This window comes from Eublepharis macularius, chromosome 9 (assembly GCF_028583425.1).
Source record: "Eublepharis macularius isolate TG4126 chromosome 9, MPM_Emac_v1.0, whole genome shotgun sequence".
NCBI lineage: Eukaryota > Metazoa > Chordata > Lepidosauria > Squamata > Eublepharidae > Eublepharis > Eublepharis macularius.
Window position 1 is genome coordinate 95,695,424 of NC_072798.1, and position 23,250 is coordinate 95,718,673.

General features: G+C 42.5%; 1 protein-coding gene across 1 annotated transcript in view; it reads right to left on the minus strand.

The window, feature by feature from the left end:
• Positions 1 to 21,458, minus strand: part of CDHR3 (cadherin related family member 3) — a 60,799-nt gene extending 39,341 nt beyond the window's left edge. Inside the window, exons 1-6 of the mRNA XM_054988828.1 lie at positions 21,378 to 21,458; positions 17,349 to 17,548; positions 13,387 to 13,555; positions 11,928 to 12,022; positions 7,513 to 7,604; positions 7,280 to 7,384 (exon numbers count right to left, since the gene is read on the minus strand). Of these exons, the coding sequence (XP_054844803.1) occupies positions 7,280 to 7,384; positions 7,513 to 7,604; positions 11,928 to 12,022; positions 13,387 to 13,555; positions 17,349 to 17,548; positions 21,378 to 21,420 (704 nt within the window). The 5' untranslated portion in view covers positions 21,421 to 21,458. The remainder of the gene's footprint in view (positions 1 to 7,279; positions 7,385 to 7,512; positions 7,605 to 11,927; positions 12,023 to 13,386; positions 13,556 to 17,348; positions 17,549 to 21,377) is intronic.
• Positions 21,459 to 23,250: the final 1,792 nt, after the last annotated feature.

Here is a 23,250-nt window from a genome sequence, read left to right on the forward strand (position 1 = left end):
AATTGGAGTTGATTAAAGAGGTTAAACAGACAGTAAAATCGGAGCTGTCAGAAGTGAAGAAAGGTATGGAAACAATACAAAATGAATTTCAAGGAACGCAGCAGAGAGTTAAAGCAGTAGAAGGCGCGATGGAGAATTTAGCAGACACGCAACAAACAGAGATGAGACTGATGAGGGGAAGAATGGCGGTTGCGGAAAGTAGACACATGGAGAAGCAGCTGAGATTTCGCGGCTTGCCGGAAGTGGAAGGAAAGACAGCGCAAGAACAGATGACTGAGGTGTTAGCTGAATACCTGGGGAAGGAGGAGGAGGAAGTTGTGGCTATCCTTGATGTGGCATATCGCGTAAACTCGAGAATTGCAACCCAGAGGAAATTACCAAGAGATGTGATTGTGCAGTTTACGACACGAAATATGAAAGAGAAGATTGTGACTAAACAGTTTCAAGATCCATTGGAGATTGATGGCAAGACAATTATCATAATGAAGGAATTACCTAGATCAGTGTTACTAGATCGGAAAAAATACAAAGTGCTAATCCAGATGTTGAAGGACATGAAAATCAGGTACAGATGGGAGCTTCCAGAAGGTGTGTCCTTTGAATTTGGAGGGGCCAAAAAGCGCATTAGATCTGAGCGAGAGATGGAGCGATTTATAAGGGACAATGAAAAAGACTTACCAACAAGACTATGAGTATGGAGTGTAAAGTTTTATCTTGGAATGTAAATGGACTAAATTCACCGAACAAGAGAAAAAGTATTTTCCACTGGCTATTAAAACAAAAATGTGACATTGTTTGTTTGCAAGAGGCCCATATTCGAAAGCAGGATGTAAAATATTTAAAATTGGGAAAATTGGGCAAGGAATTTGTAGCGGCCTCCAACAAGAAAAAAAGAGGAGTGGTGTTGTATATAAAAGAGGAGCTACAGCCAAAATTTGTAATGAAAGATGTGGAAGCCAGATTTATAGCAGTGGAATGTACCTGGGACTTAAAGAGAGTGTTGGTAGTCGGAGTTTATGCACCTAACGGTGCAAAAGAAAGCTTCTTTGAGGATTTGAGGAAGCAACTAGATGATCTTTCATACGACCAGATAATTCTTGCTGGAGACTTCAATGGAGTGACAAACTTGGAATTAGATAAAAAGACAACAACGGCACAAAAGAAAAGAGGACTATTACCAAAGCTCTTTTTTGAGTTGATACAACAGGAGACTTTAGAAGATGTATGGAGAAGAGAACATCCTAAAAGTAGACAATTTACTTTTTATTCTGCAAGGCACTGTACACTATCAAGAATTGATATGATCTGGGCCTCAAAAGACTTAGCGTTATGGACTAAGGAGGTAGAAATAATGCCGATGGTAGGCTCAGATCACAATCCAATTATGTGGAAATTAGTGAAAAGGAGAAAAAGGAAAGCATGGAGAATAAATGAGGACTTGCTACAGGAAGGAGAGAATATGGAGATGTTGAGAAGAGAGACAAAGTTCTTCATACAATACAACGTGAATAAAGAAGTACCAACTGATAAAGTTTGGGACGCTTATAAGGCGGTTATAAGGGGCATACTAATGGACTTAAATGGTAGAGCAAGAAAAAAGAAAGAGGAGAAAAGACAAGAGATCGAGGAGAAAATAAAAGGCAAAGAAATACAGTTAAAAAAGAGACCAGGGAAAAAGAAATTATATCAGGAAATTAAAATACTTCAAGAACAGTTAACAGTAATGAATAATAAAGAATTGGAGTGGAACCTTAAAAGATTGAATCAGAAAGCGTTTGAAGGTGCAAATAAACCTGGGAAGTATCTGGCATGGCAATTGAAGAAGAGAAGGGAAAAGAAAATAATAAATAAAATCTGCGAAGACAATAAAACGTATTTGGAACAGACTACCATTAGCAGAGCCTTTTACAAATTCTACGCTAAGTTGTATAAGAAGAAAGAGGTAAATAAAGAGTCAATAGCGTCATATTTGGAGAAAATGAAACTTCCAGTAATTTCGGAAGTTTGGAGAAATAAACTGAACAGTGAAGTAACGGATGAGGAACTAAGCAAGGCAATACAATCTGCAAATCTAGGAAAGGCGCCAGGGCCAGATGGACTTACGGCTAAATTTTATAAGACAATGGCCAATGAACTGGCACCATTCCTAAAAGAGGTGATCAATGGAGTTTTAAGGGATCAAAGGACTCCGGATACCTGGAGTGAAGCGAATATATCATTGATCCCCAAAGAGGGCCAAGACTTGACTAATGTGAAAAATTATAGACCCATATCGTTACTTAACAACGATTATAAAATCTTTGCGAAGATACTGGCGGAGAGACTGAAGGGGTGGCTCTCGGAAGTTATTGAGGAGGAACAAGCAGGCTTTTTGCCAGACAGACAAATCAGAGACAATTTAAGGACAGTGATTAATGCTATTGAATATTATGATAAGCGTTGTGATAAAGATGTTGGTTTCTTCTTTGTTGATGCTGAAAAGGCGTTTGACAATTTAAACTGGGACTTTATGTTTGCCACTATGGAAAAGCTACAATTGGGAGAAAGATTCATTAGAGCAATTAAGGAAATTTACAGAGACCAGACTGCAGCAATTGTGGTGAATGATGAAGCGACTAAGAAATTGACTATAAGTAAAGGAACAAGACAAGGTTGCCCGTTGTCTCCACTGTTGTTCATTTTGGTATTGGAGATCCTGATGATACAAATATGACAAGATGAAGAAATTCGAGGAATAAAAATAAAGGACTATTCATATAAGGTCAGAGCATTTGCGGATGACATAATGTTAATTGTAGAGGACCCATTGGAGAACATGCCAAAAGTGATAGATAAGATTAAGGAGTTTGGAGACTTGGCAGGTTTTTATATTAATAAAAAGAAGTCAAAGATATTATGTAAAAACATGACTAAGCAGAAACAACAATTGTTAATGGAAATAATGGATTGTGAAGTAACAAGTAAGGTGAAATATTTGGGAATCGAACTGACTGCTAAGAATATAGACTTATTTAAAAACAACTATGAAAAACTATGGACTCAGATAGAGAGAGATTTGATTAAATGGAACAGACTAAATTTGTCATGGTTGGGAAGGATTGCAGCAGTTAAGATGAATGTGTTACCAAGAGTAATGTTTTTGCTACAGACAATACCAATCATCAGAGACTCTAAGCAATTTGAAAAATGGCAGAGGAAAATATCAGACTTTGTATGGGCAGGCAAGAAGCCTCGAGTGAAAATGAAAGTTTTACAAGATGCAAAAGAAAGAGGCGGAATGCAACTGCCCAATCTAAGACTTTACCATGACGCAATTTGCCTAGTGTGGTTGAAAGAGTGGATGACGTTAAAGAACAAGAAATTACTAGCCCTAGAGGGATATAAAAAACATTTGGATGGCACGCATACCTATGGCACGATAAAGTAAAGGCGAACTCGATGTTCCTGCATCACTATATACGGAGAAGTTTATATATAATCTGGAAGAAGTATAGAATCTACTTACAAGAAGGAACCCCTTTGTGGGTAGTTCCATATGAGGTGATAGATCCGAGAGCTGTTGATAATGAGCAACAATGCTTAACTTACAAAGAAATAACTAGAACTGAAGCATCTAAACTCAGAATAAAGACTCAGGAGGAACTATTACCTTATTACGATTGGTTCCAGTATAGACAGATAAGAGATTTATATAACTCGGACTCTGTAAAGGGAGGTATACGAACAGAGAATTCGGAACTAGAGCAGACCCTTCTTAAAGAGGACAAGAAAAGAATATCCAAGGTATACCAAGTACTGTTGAAATGGTATACTGAGGATGAAATAGTTAAAGTACAAATGGTGAAATGGGCCATAAACTTCAACAAAGAAATAACAATGGAGGCATGGGAATACTTGTGGAAGACTACAATGAAGATAACGATATGCACCAGCATTAAAGAGAACATTTACAAAATGATTTATCGTTGGTACATGACACCAAAGAAGATTGCGCTAGGGAATTTGAACACCTCTAATAAATGCTGGAAATGCAGGAAGCATGAGGGCTCCCTCTACCATATGTGGTGGACGTGTGAGGTAGCTAGGCAGTACTGGGGGGAAATAATAAGAGAAATGAGTGAGATTTTACAATTTCAAGTAAATAAGAACCCAGAACTCCTGCTACTAAACTTGGGAATGGAGGGAATTCCAGCCCATCATAGGACGTTGATATTTTACATGACGGCAGCAGCTAGACTTTTGTATGCGCAAAAATGGAAAGTACAAGAAGTGCCAACTATTGAAGATTGGATTTACAAATTGCTGTATATGGCAGAAATGGACAAAATGACAAGAAAACTGAGAAATCTGGACTCAGGACAGTTTAACACAGACTGGGAGAAGCTGAAACAATATTTGGAGAAGAAATGGGAGGTGGGAGGAGAACTGTGGCAGTTTGAGAACTATTGAAGTACAATATAATGCAGAGGGGGGTGACTTTACCGGGGGGGAGAAGAGGTAAAAGTGAATCTCTAAGCAGTTATGTTATTAGATTGATACATATAGAATAATAAATAGAATATTGATAGAAAACAATTAATCATAAGGATAAATTATAAGGATTGACTAACCAATAATATTTTCTTTCTGATTCTGTACAATGTACCAAACTGAATATGTTTATTTGAAGGTATATATGAGTCAAATTGATTGATATCATATATAGATGTATGATTGAAGGGAATAGAATAGAATAGAAGGAAATATTAATGTAAACAAATATAACTAAAACAGAAAGAAGAAGATAGAATGAATAATATACAGAGTATAAATTAAGCTGGTTGATTTATATGAATGTATGGCTTATATAGTTTACGTTATACAGAAATATTTGAAAATGGAATTATGGGATAAATTGTTTATCCATTATGGAAAAAGGGACTCATAGTTAGGGTACAGAGCATTAAAAATAGTTAAAGAAGTATTGCTTAGAATAAAGGGAGAATATACATTTGTAAGATAGAGGTATATATAAAGAGTAAGGGAAAAGGGACAAAGGGTTGGAAAACTGTTGGAAGTCAACAAAAAAGGGGGGGAAAGGGAGGGGGTTAGAAATTGGGAAATGGGAAAATTGATTGTAATGTTTAAATATTTGATTCTAACCCAATAAAAAATTTTTCAAAAAAAATAAATAAATAATAGCTTCCATTTTACATGTAAATAACATCCTGCTTAATCTAGAGTTGCAATGTTTAGTTAAAGATCCAGAGGATCTCACTTACAATCATGAATCGGCCAGCAGAGTCACCAGCACAGGTACCAGGCCCTGCAACAGACCCAGATGCCAGCTCTGCCCCTATATCTACCCAGGGAATACAATTACAGGACCCAATGGCATCAACTACACTGTCTCTGGCTCTTACAGCTGCTCATCCTCCAACGTGATATATGCCCTCATGTGCTAACAATGTCCTTCTGCTCTGTACATTGGACAAACCAGCCAACCTCTACGCAAAAGAATAAATGGACACAAATCTGACATTAGAAATGGAAACGTCCAAAAACCAGTGGGAGAACACTTCAATCTACCAGGACATTCCACCAAAGACTTAAAGGTCGCTGTGGTCCAACAGAAACCTTTCAAAAACAAAATCCAACGGGAGGCTGCTAAATTGGAATTCATATGCAAATTTGACTCTGTCAAGCTGGGACTGAATAGAGACTATGAATGGTTATCACATTATCACAGGTAACAGATTCTCTTTACAGAGGTGTGATCTGGGGGAGCCCAGTGACGCCTGGTGTGGGCTTTCGGGGACCACAGTTCTCTTTGTCAGATGCAGCTGGCAGGGAGAGCTGTGGTTATCGAAGGCTTATACTACATAGGAATTGGATACTTTCACTGCTACAAACTAATACGGCAAACTGACTGCACACCAAAAGGAGATGTTTACATTTCCAAGCAAAGGAATGTTTTGATTGCCTCCACGGTAATTGCATTCTGTCTCTTTGTGATATATGTCCCCTTCTTTCCTCTCTCTCTCTCTTCTCCCCTCCTCTTCTGTATCTGCCCAGTTTTGATCAGGCATCTGACGAAGAGAACTTGATTCTCGAAAGCTTATGCTATAATAAAATTGGTTAGTCTTAAAGGTGCTACTGGACTCTTTTTAATGTTTAGTTAATTAATTGATCAGACTAATTAATTATAAACTTTTTTTGGTTGTGGAAATTATTGTCCCCAATAAATCAGGCAACAGATTTTTAAGTAATTATACGGAAAATACTGTGATAGGTAGGTGTCCTCTTAGAAGAGGCATTGCCCCATGAGGGACTGCCTCTTTTAAGATGGAGGCTTGCATTCATCATCTACAACCAAAGAGAATAAAAAATTTCCTCTTTTTATTCATATCCTAATGTATTCAATCGATTGATCAACTCACTAATATTGTTTAATCACCTAAGATTTCTTTTGGTCAGGTGTTATCTCTCAATTTAACAAGAGGCATCAAACACATCTGTACAACAAGGTAATTGAATAAATGATGTGATAACACGCGAGGTGTGCTGTTACATAGTAAGGTTGCCAGGTGCCCTGAAGCTCAGATTCTGAGACACAGAAGGTTGAACCAGGAATTAAACGGGAAAACACAACTGGACCGGTTTATTTAAAGCAGGGGTCCCCAACCTGCGGCCCGCGGGCCACATGTGGCCCCCAAGCTCTTTCTGTGCGGCCCTCCAACCTGCTTATTTGCTGCTATCACCCTGCAATTTTGTTGCATTTTGAGTTAAGCTGTGGCCCTCTTTAGGCACTGGGCACTCTAATGCGGCCCCCATGTGCCAAAAGGTTGGGGATCCCTGATTTAAAGCACCGTCTCTCTTGGTATGTGGCTGTTCACCACCTCAGATCGTCACGAGGACACCTCCAATTCCCTCTGGATTATCTCATCAGTCGGCCATAGAAGGGGCCTGATTTTTCTTAGAGGTGATTCAGCACTGTGGAATGCCCTTCCTGAGGAGGTGAAAATTGACATTTGTGCTGCGTATTTTCTGTTTTAAAAAGTAAAGCTATCTTTTTAGGCAGGCTTTTTATACTCATTTGGCATGTAGGACTGTTTTCTGAGGGAAAGGAATACTGTTTTTCCATTTTAATGCTGGATTGTACAGTAATGGCAGGTCAGGGTTTTGTAAGCAGATTTGAGCCATCATGGTGAGTGGGAAATGTAGTATATAAATGTTGTAATAAAAATAACAAAATAAAATAATAATAAATGTTTTGATGCAAAGTGAATTTCTCACTTACATGTTAAAGTAGGGTGTTTCATCATTGATGTTTATGATATTGATTATCACCGTCCCAGATGTACTCAAACCCTGGCCATTTGTCACTGTAATGTTTAATGAATAGCTGTAAAATCAAAAGACAGCTCAATAATTTTTATATATCATAAACAATATATTTTTACAAATAACAAATTGTTGAAAAAATCAAATTGGTGCTTGGTTACGTGGAACTTACACTAAAAATGTACCTACCTATGTGGATCTTTCTCAAAATCAAATGCTTTCGAAGAAGAAATGGTTCCAGTTTGGGAAATCGAGAATGGTTCTACCGGAGTCAGTGAATACTGAAAGAAATGCTATGATTTGGGGTATGAAAATACAGTTTGACTCATAATTGATTTTGGAATATATTGAAAATATCTAATACAGTCGGTACTACATCCCAGATCATAGCCTTGACTGGCACTCAACTCTCAGGTTTCTTTACTAGAAAATGAATTCCCGTTTCAGAAATACCAACTCCCCTACAATTGTGTGATCAGTTTCCCCAAGATGCACCTCACCTCTACCACTGTCGCCAAAGTTTTTCCTTTTTCTTTTAACTTTGATTGTGCACATGTGAAAATGCACACATTCAGAGCTACGTTAAAAATTACACCAACTTGAAGAGCACAACAGTTTCAGCAGGGGAATCCCAAATGTATAAGAAAAACAAAACCAGCAAAACTAAAACATTAGGGAATAAATATGGGTCCATTTTAAAACATTCCAAAGAGTACCAGTCTAGACATAACTCCTAAGATCTTTTGTGTGGACAGCCTACATTTTTGTTTTCTAAGTACTTTTACACCCAATGCATTTTTAGCTTACTCAAATGCACAAATGTATTGATAGACTAACTTTGATAGCTTTAAAAAAAGAACTAGACAATGTCGTGGAGGTTAGGCCTATCAACAGCTATTATCCAAGACTAGCACCAGAGCCTGTTGTGACACAATCCAATGGGCTCTAGCTGTGGGGCCAAACTCTAGGTTGCTGCACCACAGTGGGCCGCCCACAACATAGCACCACAGTGGGCGGCCGGGCTGCGTTGCCATACTGCAACGGGCTGCCGTACCGCACTGGGCTGCCGCATTGCACCAGACCACCACCTCTGTGGTCCCTCAGAGGCCTGGTGCAGGTGCACCTGCCGGGCCCTTCCCACTGCTGCACTGGGTCTTCCTGTTGCTGGGCCAGAGCTTCCTGGGCCTCCAGAAGCCCCGAGGAGGCCACGGGAAGGCAAACCATGTTGTTCCCCCCCACACACTCCATTCTTATCCCTGCATACTGCGCAGGGATAAAAAGTTAGTCGTCAGCAACACAGTTTGCCTTTTATATAGTAGGATAACTACATCAGAATTGTTTCACATCAGATTCCATTAACAGAGAACTTGGAAGGCCTGTGAGTTTTTATGTACTGTTTGTGGTCTTCCTCAGAGTCATTTCTGAAACCAATTTGCTGGACTAGATGGACATTGAGCCATATTCAGTCCAGCACTTATGCTGCAATCCTAAAAATATTTTCCTGGGACTAAGTTCCACTGATGAAAATGGGATTTACTTCCTTATATCCCTTTCAATTTTAAAAGTGTGTAGGTCCTGCAGCAGTCAACACTGTGACACCGGGATGGACAGATATCTCACAAACAAGATGTCCTACCACTAGACAAGCTGCTCAGCTGCAACTGGGAACTTGTGAAGTACTCGTGTATATATTTGTGACTGTGTGTTTATATACCAGCTTAACTTGTTTTTACTGATTCAGTAAAAAAATAGTAGTTCCAATAAAATCTGGAACTAGTGGAGATACTAGAAATAAATATTTTTTGGGAGAGAAAAGAGAGGTCAAAGTTCTAAAACGGCAAGCTCTGTCTAGCGTGTTTGTAGAGTAATGCTCTGGAGCGAGGGGTAGAAAGCAAGCATTTTTACAATGGGAGACTTATCTACTCTTGCTCCCCTATAACACTGCCTGAGCTTGGTCCAGTAGTAGTACCCCAGTTGTGAGGCTCCTTCTTCACTAACTCCCCCATCCGGTTGTCGGTCATCTTGCTGGCTTCCCAAGACAGGTATCCTCAAATGGGCAGGGAAGCAGGTTGCACCACCTTGTTCCTTCTCCTGCCCAGGGAGTGACACCCCCGCCCCCCCCAGTTGCTCTCCTCGTGCTTCCTCCTGGGACCTCCCAGGAACCTACTTCTAAAGGATTTTCTTTTCACGCTTCCCTGTGTTTCCTCCTGATCCCCTACCAGCATCTCTAAAGAGCCCCTTTCCCAGCCTATCCAATGGAAGGGCTGCAGTCTCCCGGCTCCTCCCATTCCATCTCAGCCCATTTGCTCTGCCCTCTGCCCGCTTCTGAAGCTTCTCCAACAGCTCCCTTGGCAGCCTGAAGGCTGTGCTTGCCCTGCCGAGGCTACCAATGACCTCGCATAGGCCTGGCTGAGGCTGACTGGCTTGTGTGACTGCAGAACAAAAGTGAATTGGCTGCACGGAGGGAGGTTATTTCCCGGGATAGAGCATGGGCTGCCACTGCGATGGGGAAGGCAACCTGGGTCTCTGTGGAGTTGCTTGCAAGCTGAAGTCCCGACGGAGGAAATGCTTCAGGACCTGGAAACGGTGCCTGCAGCAGCAAGGTTGATGGGTGTGTGTGGGAAGGAGGATGGCGCTGTAGGACCCCAGCAGTTTCCTGGTTGCAATATCTAAGCCTCTTACTTATTCCTTCCCTTGGTTACATGTATCTCTTTCCTCTGCTTACCAAGTCCTCCACCAGTCCTGTTTCCAGGACAGCAGCTCCTTAGGGTCTGTGGATGATGTGATGGCTGTGAGCACAGATGGCTTTTAACGGGGATTCAGGGCTGGATCTAGGGTTCCTGGCGCCCGGGACAACCCAAGTCCGGCCACCCTTGCATGCACGCGCACTGCATGCGTGCTCCCAGCACTGCGTGATGACATCACTTCGTGACATCATCACGCAGGGTGGGCGTGCTGCCAGCAAAGCAGCGGCAGCGCCAGCGGCTGGGAGGCCACCCGCGCCACTCACCTGCCCCGCCAGGGGCAGACTGCCCCCCTGTCCCCCCTCGATCCAGCCCTGAGGGGATTAGACAGATTCACCAAGGACAGGAAAAAAGGACAAAAAGGGGGGGAGGAAACTTAACCCAGACAAAAGTATGATTTTACTAGCAACAAAGCCCGTTGTGCTTAACAATACAATGGGCTCTAACAGAGCCTTGTGAGTGCATGAGCCTCCTCAGAAGCATTCCTGCACTTTGCAGCGGGCTGATTTTAGCTTCAAACAGGCAGAAATCAGGTTGGTACGGAGTGCAGCAGCACTCCACAGCCCATCGCAACACCGTGGCCTGCTCAGGGCATGCTGAGGGCCAGGCCGGCATGGCGGGCCTCCCCAGTGCCTCAGCAGCTGTGGCAGCAAAACCCTCTGGAGACCCTGAGGAGGCTGTAGCAGTGACAAAGAAGGCTGATGCAGGAGTGTGGCCCTTCCCAACGGTGCACCAGGCAGTAGCGCCAGGCCACCCCAGGCCTTCCAATGGCTGCTGCAGAGCCTTAGGAGGGGCATGGTGGACCTCCCTCCACTCAGCAAGCCATATTGGCAACAATTCTTTTTCCTTGTGCAGGTCAGAGTGTGCCTGTGCGGAGATAAAAAGTGAGTCGTCACCAATGTGGCTTGCCTTATATATAGCAGGATTGAGGCTATATTTGGGCCTGCAATACTTTTTAAAAATATTATTCTGCAATTAAATACATGTATTTTGTTGCTTTGCCTTCAGCGATTTTAATAATTGGCCTTTGATTTGGATTAATTCACCAAGGATCGGTCCAACAATGGCTGCTGGCCATAGTACTCAACTGGATCTTCCACACCCAGAGGGTAGTAAACCTCTAACTGGGAGGCAACATCAAGGAGGGGCCTCAGCCTTTGTGCCCAGTTTGTTGGCCCTCCAGGCAACTGGTTGGCTACTGTCTGAACGGGGTGCTGGTTTAGCTGGATCGCTGGCCTGCTTCAGCAGGTCACCTCTTTTGTTAAATCCCCTCTTCCCTCCTAGAGGTAAAAGAAATTTTGTACTGGTACTATGTTGGTCGGGGTACAAGCAGACGACGGGAGGGATGACTCTGGCCTCTCCCTTACTAATACTCTCTACTAGCCTATGTGGGCTTCGCTTTCACTCCTGTTCTCTTCTTATGTGTCTGTAATCCACATCACGGCTGTACATCCGATTTATTTTTTACAGATTGACACAAAGCTATGATTTTAGTTTAGTCTGTTTCGTTTCATAGTCTTCCTAATTTTTGCAACCTTCTCCAAGTCAGTTTGCCAATCCTTCGACTGCCTCACGCTGTTCCTCCTTCCATAGTGGCTGTGTGAAATTTTAATCCCAGCTGAACTGAAAACTACCTTCCTTCACAAATGTCAAACTACAAAAATTCTGTTGCTGAATTTTGTTCCCCAAGTAGTTTGAATGTCTGGGAATATTATGTGCCATCACACCAGAGTCAGAATGCTTCCCCACCACAAAGGCAATACTTAAAAAAAACAAACACTTCTGGTTAGTGAATTCCATACAGAGGGGATTTTAATTGACTCTGCATTGACATCTCTGCATTCTTTGAATTAAACTTACAAAGATTCTTGTAGATGTTGTATTTTCTGAACTGAATGCATGAAGCTGGTAAATAATTCCTGCTGGTTTGTTTTCCATGACATACACCATGACAGCTGTGCAGAAAGAAATAATAATAACATAATAATAACATAATAAATATGATCTGCATTAATTTAAGCTAGTTAAGAAACACTCCATGCAAACAGGGGCCGTCGTCACACGGGCTTTTATTTAGCGCTAAAATGGCGCTATTTCCCGGCAAACACCCACCTTATTCCAACACTGTAGCGATTTTCTCTCTTCTGCTTTGTGCTTGATAGTCGCGCTATTTTGTGCCTCAGTATGAATGCCTCACATCGATGTATTTCGCCTCGCAACGCCCTATGCCCTCCCTTCAATCCCAGAATCCATTTCTTCCTGCGACTCCCCTTTTTAAAATTTTATTATGTCCTTATAACGCCATAACAATATAACACAATGCAAACTTTCTGCTGAAGTAAAAATGACTCAATCACCATGGCAGAGTCTTCAGCGATGGGGATCACGTCGGACAGGGAGTTTTCTGTGGGCAAAGGGCTATTTATATCATTTCAAAGTTGGAAAAACAAAAGGGTTGTAATGTTTTGCTCTAACGGAATGTTTATATGCTGTTATTCCGTTATAGCGGAATTAAACGCCAGAATAATAAAAAAGGGGGGGGGGATGAGCTGCTTCTGCGCGGTTAGAGAGAACAGAACAGAGTGCTTCGGTGTGGACAGCTGGTGGCACGAAGAGCCGTTAGGTGACCCAAAGAAACGTTACTGTGCCGATAACGGGTAGGACGCTATATGCTGTAAATTTAACGGAAGAGATGCCCGTGTGACGACGGCCAGGTATGAATAAATACAGCTGAACACATAATGACTTGATGTCTACGTGATATCCTAATAAGCAATGAGGTGCAGAATAATAAATGACTTTGATCAATGCTTGCAAAGCTTGCTATGAAATTTAAAGAAGAAATACCCAACTATTTCTTGAATACCTACGTAAATGTAGTCTAAGGGCTGCAAATCTGCACTCTGCTAGTTCAAATCCCGCTACTGCCATGAACTCAACAGGTGGCCACTCCTCTCAGCCCCAGCTCCCCAGCTGTATTGTAGGGTAATAATAACACTGACTTTGCTCACCACTCTGGTTGAGGCACTAATCTGTCTATAAGTCCAGTTGTTGTTGTTAACCACCACAACAAAATTTCCTGTTGCATCTCTGCTGCATACTTCCTGGCTGAGGGGTCCTCTCTTTCCAATTGGGGGAGACACCCAGATCAGTTGCATGCACAAAATATATGTGGGGTGGGCTTGTCTGAGGAGGATAGGCTTTTTTTTAAAAAAAACATGTATGCATTTAAAATCGAACTTTTTCAGCATGTCTCAAAATTCGATTCAATGGCATCGATGGGCAGGAGCAGTTGGACAGCATTCAAAGCAACTCTTACTTTGGGTGGCAAGATCGCCTAGAAAGACGGGAGGTTCATTTTCATCAAGCACCACAATAGTCAGTATTTGTACGGCTTTTGCTCCAGCACTGTCACGCACCAGAATCTGCAAGTCAAATGTGTGGGGCATCGTTTCATAATCTATCATAGGATCTCCACTGGTGGCAACCTAAGTGAAAAGGAATAATTATCAGGAAACAAATTTAAATCTGTGGTTACAGTATAAAATGAGTACATGTAACAAATGCTTTCTTATGCCAATGAGTACAATGTCGCACGATTCACTCTTCAGTTTATTTTCTTGGTTCATAAGACATAAAATCTTTGGGCACAATCCCTTTTAAATTGAAGTACTTGCTTAGCTCTTTCCCACTGAGATCAAGGGGCGTAAAATGCTTAACTTTTAACAGGTTGTGCAAGCTCTCTTTGAAAATTAGATTTATTCATTTAGGATTTTTTTATCCCGCCTTTCCTCCAATGAGCTCAGGACAGCAGGCATCATTCTCCCTCCCTCCACTTTATCCCCATAAGACCCTCATGATAGAGGTTAGGTTGACAGAAAATGACTGGCAGCAAGCTTTATGACAGGGTAGTGGTTCAAACTGGGTCTCTCAGGTTCTAGTCTGAGGGTTTATCTTCACAAGGTATGTGATGTGAGGCGGGTTGAGAGTTCCTGGCCTGACTTGCAGTCACACATCTGATTGGGGAACTCACCCTAGAAAGTGCTTTGGGACCAATTCTGCTCCAGAGCCTGGGGTGGGAAAGGAGGAATTTTGGCCTTCTATGCCATTCTCATGTGCAGAAATGGCTTTAGGGAGGCCTTGTTTGTCCTGATAGTGGGACAAACAGTACAGGAGAGGGGTGGGATGGAACCCCCCACCCAGCATAATCCAGGGCAGATCAAGCCCCACAGTACTTTTTAATGTGACTAAAAGTAAGAGGTCCCAACTTGTGTGACACTCATGTAAATATCAGTGTTGCGTAGTGGTTAGAGTATCAGATTGGGATCTGCATTTGAATCTCTACTCTGCCATGGAAGCGTGCTGAGTGATCTTGGGTCGGTGTTGTGATTATAAAATGGAGGAGAGGAGAATAAAGTAGGCCATGTTGTTTCCCCACTGGGGAGCAAGGTAAGGTATAAACAAAGGAAATAAGATAGAGAGATGGATGGATGGATAGGCCTCAGCAGTCTAAACATTACTTCACACTATATCAACCATCAGGGCTTTTTTTCTGGGAAAAGAGGTGGTGGAACTCAGTGGATTGCCAGCACAGGGTGCAACTCCTGGTGGGAAGTGGTGCCCATGGTACCACATGTGCACACGCAAAGTAAGCACAGGCCTCTGGGACTGCACAATGACAACTTTGGGTCAGCTGGAACAAGGGGGGAGTTTTTAAAAGTTTAAATCGCCCTCAGTAAAATGATCCCATAGCTGGTGGCCCCGCCCCCTGATCTCCAGACAGAGGGGAAATTAGATCGCCCTCCATGCTGCAGTGCGGAGGGAGATCTCAACTCCCCTCTGTCTGGAGATCAGGGGGCGGGGCCACCGGCCATGTGACCATTTTCAAGAGGTGCTGGAACTCCATTCTACCCCGTTCCAGCTGAAAAAAAGCCCTGTCAATCGTAAGAAATTATTAAACTGATAACAATCATCTGACTTAACCATTTCTTCAGATTAATGGATTAGACTAAAGGGCTGCATTATGGAGCACATAGGTTGGGTGTCCCCTGTGTAACACCCTGTGTGCCATATAGATGTGAGATGCATGTTTTCATCAAATCCTTTACACAGGTTGTCTAATTTGGATTTGGGTGCCATGTACATGAAGAAGAGGCTTAACCCTCCCCCTGTACTGTTTTTCAGACTTACAATGGTCCTGAGGGGGCGCTATTTGTGTCAGGCTATGGATGACAGGATACAGCAGACAGACCTCTGGCCCATTGGCATCAAGACACAGGTTCCTGGTTAAATGACTTTTTATTCAGAAATCAGATCATTTCCATATACAGGTCCACAGCTTACTTAGAAACAAGAAAGCTTCTAAGCAGTACAGCTTCCTTGAAAGGAACAGGGACTTGAGAAAAGTACAGGGCTAAATACTCAAACGTTCCCCTCCTCCCTAACACACAAGTTTGAGCGGGAAGAAGTCTGGGAATCTCTGCTGCGGTTTATACACCAGCTAGACAAGACAGAAAGAGGAATAACAGAAATGGTAACATTTCAGACACCACAAGGTCATTTCAGTGAACTTCAAAGAAATACACAGATTACTCAGCTGTGTTCTCAGGCAGGGAGGAAGAGAAATGCAAGTGATGCATATAACATTTGCAATATAAAATCAAACCACAGTATTGACAATTAGCATCCCCTAGAACAATGACATGGATGGAGGGGTACAGACATACATGACAATTTGGCCTATTTGGGAAATCCACATTTTCCCTTGAGATCTACATGGATTTCCTTAACAAGCCAAATAGTACCCCCTGGGATGTCTCAGGTTGGGAAAACAGTGCAGACAGGAAGGTTATAAGACCTTTCTCCATATGTCACGCAGTCCCAGTTTGAATCAGGCACCCTGTGTGTGGGAATGGAGGAGAACCAGCATCTCATATTTGACTGTTACTCAGGATGGGGAATCCAGACCCAACCTACGTACTCTGTAAAGTGTGATTTGGCAAACTGAATTATTTCTTGCCAGTTTTTCCCCCTGGCAAAAGAATGAGGAGAGTGCCTCTTGTGACCACTGAAAGGGCTGTGCCAGAGATTATAGAATTTGTGTGAATGAAAGCCACGTTGGATTGTGGAATGAGAGGAGATTGAGTGGAAAAGCTGGCAGGACCTTTGTTTTTACTCAAGTACGGAACACAGAGTAGGAAGCATTATTAACTTCCCAACTAGAGATGGGCACGAACCGCATTACGAACTTCAAAAACCCACGAAATTGGCGATCGCGTGATGGTGATCCGGTGGTTCGTGATTGTCCACGGCCAATGAACCAGCGTTTGGGAAAGGCCTGGTTCGGTGCGTTTGGCCATGGCCATGGTTGCAGACACTCAGGCGCCAGCAATCAATTCCCCTGGCAACAGAGCCGGGGAAATGCCTGAACTCTGTCTGCGCTCCTTCTGTCACCCTGGAAACCCGAATGGAAGCCCAGCTTTCCTTGATCAGCAGATCTTCTTTCCAACCACGGAGCTGCAAACCGGTTACATGTTGGGAGAAGACACCCGGGGAGGGAGGGGGAAGAGGGTGTTCTGTAGCCATGGGCACTCCAATCTCATCCCTGCAAACCCTGATAGGCAGCTCTGACGGCCAGACACAGACCTCTTGCATTGCTCAATGGGACCTGTGCTTATAAATAGCCATGGGCTCCCAGGCTGGGTTTCACTTTCAGCGAGCAGTGGAGTGGGGCAGAGCTCTTGCTTGCCACTTGCTAGCCTTTGGGGAGAGAGACTGAGAGTATAATTCAGCTTGGATTTGGGGGATAAGGATCTATCTCCTATGGTTCCAGGGCTGCTGCCTGGCTCTGGGGCCAAGCTCAGTGGGCACCTCGGCTGAGGGCTCACACATTAGTGCCTGATCTGATCAGGTCTGTGGGAGTGGTGGGCAAGGGCTCTTGACCAAACTTGGCTGCTGGCTGGAGGAGAGTCTGCTACACACTCCCTGTGAATATGGGCTCTCTAAGTGCAACAGGAGCCGTTCTGGCACCCACAAACGACGAACCGCAAACCGGTTCAGCAACGGAAAATGTTCGTTGCGGTTTGCGACTTAAGGATCGTCGTTGGCACCGAACCATGAACCGCTGGTTCATTAATTTTTTTGGTTCGTGCCCATGTCTATTCCCAACAAAACCTCATCTCATATTCTATAATTAAAAGAAAACCTTATCATCTTGCAGTAATCTGAAGAACAGGCCACAGACTCAGCAGCAACTTGTTTGGGATCGAGACAAAGACTTACGATGTACTGAAGTGAAGATACAGCATTGATCCTGAAAGCCTTTGTGAGCGGGTTTGTGTTTATTATTTTGGGATATCCATTCACTGGAGCATTGGATGGGGATAAAGAGACATTGAAGGTATATATTGAAGCACCAGCTGGAGAATTTTCTTTAACTTTGCCTGTACCAGGTAAGCCCACAAAAGACAGCATTCTTCCCCCTGCAAAGTGCAAAAATGATAACTTATACTGCAGTGCTAACAAACATCCATTCAAGTAGTAAATTAGTTAGCAATATACACTTCATGGTACTGATGCCTGCAAACAGGAACAACTACTGTGCTTTCTCTTGGTTCTTCTGTTAGGGTTGAATCTTAAATGTATGTATGTTTTACAGAGAGAGAGAGAGAGAGAGAATGATCCAAGCTCTATTTGTGGACATACCCTCACAGATAAACATCACTGTGAATCACAAGATATGTGGACAGAGCCAGTAGTCTCATTGCACAACATGTATCATGGCATAGAAAAGGGGACCAGCCACAGAACAAGTTGCAACAGAAATAGCTGCTGCTGTGGCCCGGATCTGTTTAACAAAGGCAGAGCAGTTGGAGCTAATGGTTAGACAGTATAAGTTTATATTTACCATTGCAAATTCTTATGGAAAGATTGGTGCTAATCAGGGCTTTTTTTCTGAGAAAAGAGGTGGTGGAACTCAGTGGGGGAATGCAGGACCACACAATGATGTCACTTTGGGTCAGCTGGAACAAGGGTGGAGTTTTTTTTAAGTTTAAATCGCTCTTGGGCTGATTCCGCACACGTTGGATAATGCACTTTCAATGCACTTTATCAATCGTTTGAGGTGGATTTTTTGTTCCGCACACAAAAAAATCAATTCCAAATGATCCATAAAGAGGATTGGAAGTGCATTATCCAACCTGTGTGGAATCACTCTTGGCAAAAATGGTCACATGGCCAGTGGCCCCACCCCCTGAGCTCCAGACAGGTGAGTTTAGATTGCCCTTCGTGCAGCAGCGGGGAGGGCAATCTCAACTCCTCTCTGTCTGGAAGTCAGGGGGCGGGGCCACCGGCCATGTGACCATTTGCAAGAGGTGCTGGAACTCCATTCCACTGCGTTCCTGCTGAAAAAAAGTCCTGGTACTAATATATATCATATTTTAACTTCAGTGGGGGGTGGAGGTGGGGGATTGCTTTTGAGTATTTTCATTGACACAAGCAAACTGTACTTACAGCTACAAAGGCAAAAGCATATGAATTACTATTTCTCCAACTAGATAATACTTTTTGGATTTGCCAAGAGATTCTAATGATGCAGCCTTATCACTGAATTGTACCACTTGATGTACTTACTTGATCTGAATTGTACCAACTAGATAAGGATGGGATTGCTACTAAGTTATAACACTTTGCACAGGCAACAAACAGCCAAGGAAAACCGCTAAGTCAGGAATAACTGCTGAATAATGCTTGTTTTCTTAGAAAGTACTCTTTCCCAGGCTCCCAGCTACAAACATCCCAACAGGACCGTCAGCTTCACACCTGTTATGACAAAGCACCCCACACAGAAAACCAAGTTTACATTTCTGACCTGGGGAGGGCGGGGTTTGGGGAGGGGAGAGACCTCAGCAGGGTATAATACCATAGAGTGTACTCTTCAAAGCTGTAAGTACAAAGATCAAAGATCAAAATGGAACAGAAACAGCTTTTCCAGTCAGTTGGTAGCAGTAGTAGCAGTCAAGTACAAAGTTATCTATACAAGTATGAGATCCAGAGGAGTTAGCCGTGTTAGTCTGTAGTCACAAAATAGGAAAGAGTCCAGGAGCACCTCTAAGACTAACCAACGCATAAGCTTTCGAGAATCACAGTTCTCATCATCAGATGCATGCAGGTATGGCAATCAACCCCCACATTTTTCCTGTCTCCAAAGCTCTGATCCAGTCCTGGGAATTCTGTGCCAAGCAAGCCCCAAAGACTGTCAGCCAACCAAAACCCCTGGATGGAAGGCGGAGTGAGCCACCTCTGTTTAAAAAGGGTATGTTTTCCTTTGGACAGGGCTATTGAAACTTCGGGTAAAGGCATAAGCTGAGCTAGTATTTTATTTTGGGGTTTTTAGTTAGGATATTGAGTCAGGGCAGGGCAGGGCAGGGCAGGGCAGGGATCTTGTTTTAAGATATTGAAAAGCACCCTGTAAAAGTTTCATCCAAAGTCTATCTTTTCTGATACTGAGACTGTTATGTGCTGGGCTAGCTTCAAGGAAAACGGAGCTCCTCAGGTATCCAGTCCTATTGGGAATTAGGGTTAGCAGCAGATAATCATTCCTCTGGGATATGAGCCAATTGCTGCCTTGTAAATATGTTACCTTTTGTTCAGTGCATGCAAATGAAGGATCCTAGTGCCTGTGTTCTTATTGGGGGGTTACTGGAAGGGGGTGTAGCTTGGGGTGTATATATCTGGCTCCCTCGAGACCCACTTCAGAGTTCTCTTGCAATAAAGTTAATTTCTGACCGCAGCAATTGTGTTTTCAACTTAGGTTCAAGTTCAACAAGGGAACTCCCAATGGGATAAAACATAAGCTCTTAGGAGTAAAGTTGCAAGCCAGTTGTACATTTGTATTACTATTCATTCCACAAAAAACCTATAACCATTTCTATTACTTATTTTCTGTAAATAGATCTGTGGTTGATCTATTCTGTGTGCTGTGTGTCCAGTCAAAACAGCTTTGGAAAGGGATTTCTAATCACCTCACCGTAAAATACCACATTATTAGGGTCACAACTACAAGCACTTTAAGGAACACAAAGTTATACTCTATCATCTAATTAATAAAAGCCTGTGTCTCCCTTTTTATGGATATCATGGCAAGAGGGGTTTAAATAGAAGGAGAGTCCAGAATGCGGTGATAATAGGACAGCATTCAATCCAAAGAGCCTTTTTCCTCAGAACTCACCCCCTCAGCTCTCCTCTTTTTCCTTCCCCCATTATATCAGGGCTACACCACAATTAAAATCAGTGGTAGCTAAAGCCATGCCATCATAATATATAACAAAAGAGGTGACCAGAAGGCACTAACCATCAAAACAGGTTTTTTTGTTTATTACATTTTACCCTGTTTTCAGCCACAAAATGGCTCCCAAAGTGGAGTTTCCAATATCCAGGCAGGGGATGGAGTTCTCCAGGAATTACAAATGATCTCCAGACTGCAGAGATCCGTTCCCCTGGAGGAAATGGCAGCTCCAGAGGGCAAACTGTGTGGAATCACATTTCTGCTGAGCTCCCTCTTGTCCCCAAACTGACCTCTCCCTAGGCTCTGCCCCAAAATCTCCAGGAATTTCCATGCTGGATTTGGCAACACTAAATACAAATAACAATTGATAGAGAAGGTGCTTAGGGAGGGTTGCTCAGCTAGAGACGGACTGAGGCACTGATTTTTCTTCTCACTTACCGCTATCGTTTCTGGGTTTTCCCCAGAACTGATGATATCATCCTTACAATCTGATGACATCACGCCCCCCCACGTCCTCACCACCACCAATCCTCCCACTGGTTGCCTGCTGGTTGCCATGCTCATCCTGGCAATTTTAGCAACCTTACACCATTCACAACATCCCTCTTAATTATCCCTCCACATTAACCATGCTTGGAAAATACCTATCAGCAAACCACTTAATATACTAGTAGTGCAATCCTAAACTGAGAAACACCCTTCTAAATCCAATCAAGTCAATGGGTATAGAAGGATATGTCTAGGCTGAGATATTCCAGCTTAAACCCATTGAAATTAATGAGTTGGACTGGAATGGTTTCCCATAAAGATTGCGCTGTTAATTATGCCTTAATTGATAAGCAATCCTCAGTATCTACTACTTGCTTCATAAATGGAACATGGAGCTTCTAGTAAAAAAAAAAAAGTACACAATTAAAACCTAAAGTGTGTCCATCATGGTAAAAGAAACCTTTCAAATCTATTTGGAGACGCCATCAACCTTATCATGTTCCGTATGTACAAAATTAATAAAATTGTTCTCTTACCAGATATTTCTCCTAGCAAAAGAATGAGGCAGAAGCACAGCATGTTCTTTCTATGGTCCGAATCGGATATGTTTCCCTCAGTTTACATCAACCCAACTGATTAATGTCTTCCTTATCATGCCGTAAAAGTGACAACTCAAACAAAGGTTTTTCTGTAGCTAGGGCAGTTTCTAAAACATTGGCCTGTTTGCCCTCCCTTGAATGACTCACTACAATCCTCCATCATATGTAAATTAGTAAATTTTATTTAGTAATGGAGGGGGATAAAAATTCTACTGAATTTCTTTATACAGATATAGAGATGATTGTGTCTGCCTGGTTTCAACCTTATATAGTATTTAGCAAGTTCCCAAGGAACAAAGTAGCCATGGGTAATGAAAATGACAATGAAAGACTGTAAAATGAAGCTTATATTATGTGTCTAGTAAATAGTTTTCAGACTCTTTTCTATCAGTGCTTAAAAGAAGATAAGCAACAAATATTGGCATCATGGTGTGAAGAAGAAATGGCAATATAATGTAAAATATGTTCCAATTCATTTCTATCATTTCAAAACTTTTCTGAAAGTTTTATAGGTGGTGTGGAACATCAATGGGATTAAACAGAATCTGTAGATATTAATTTGGGGTGTTCAAACTATAATTGTCCCAAAGCAGGCTTATTGCTCTATTGGTGACCCTATATAAAATTAAATTAACGTAGTCAAATGTAATAAAGTTCTAAGATAAATTATGGGTTTAATTATGCTGTTCAGTCCATTGACTCTCTTTCTGGATTAGGTGAAGGATCTCATGGTTGAAAAGGCAGCTAAACAGTTTTAATAATGGCTAAAAATAAGACACACACATACCGTACCACTCAACAGAAATGTTATGGGAATTATGGACTACGTTGGATTTAACAGAGCTAAAAACCTGATGTGAATGAGACATTGCTAAATCTCCAGCCATAGGCCAGATTGGCTTGGGTCATTACAAAGTGTATGAAAGTGGAAAGGGGGCCAATGTAGAAGTTCTCCAGAAAATACAACTGATACCTAGACTGCAGAGATCAGTCCCTCTGGAGAAAATGGCTGCTTTGGAGAGTAATAATAATAATAATAATAACATTCAATTTATATACTGCCCTTCAGGATGACTTAACACCCACTCAGAGCGGTTTACAAAGTATGTCATTATTATCCCCACAACAAAACACCCTGTGAGGTAGGTGGGGCTGAGAGAGCTCTGAGAGAGCTGTGCCCAAGGTCACCCAGCTGGCTTCAAGTGGAGGAGTGGGGAATCAAACCCAGCTCTCCAGATTAGAGTCCCGCACTCTTAACTACTACACCAAAGTGGACTCTATGGCGTTATACAGTGCTGAGGGCCCTCTGTTCCCCAAACCCCACCTCCCCAGGTTCTACCGCCAAATCTCCAGGAATTTTTCAACCCAGAGTTGGCAACTTTAGGTCTCAGTCTGATGGAGACTAGGCCAAGGCCTTTTCTTTAGAAAGAGAGTCCTCCCTGTCAGATACCCATCTTTGAGACACTCATTCAGAGTTTAAAAGGTTAAATTTCTGGTCATGTCAGCTCTGCCAATGAATGACTTTGAAAAATGTTATAGCATTTAAAATACAGTATATGCTCCTCCCCCTTAAGAGCAGCCACTACAGAAAAGGCCCTGCAAATACTTTCTCCTGCAATAACCTGGAACAGAGCCTCTTCCTCTTCTGCTGTATCTGAAGAAGTGAGCTGTGACTCACGAAAGCTCATACCCTACCACAAACTTTGTTAGTCTTATAGGTGCTACTGTACTCTTGCTCTTTTCTATTGCTGCTGATCCCATTTGTGTAGGGAAACAAGATGATTTCAGAAAGAGATCTTGAATGGGGCTT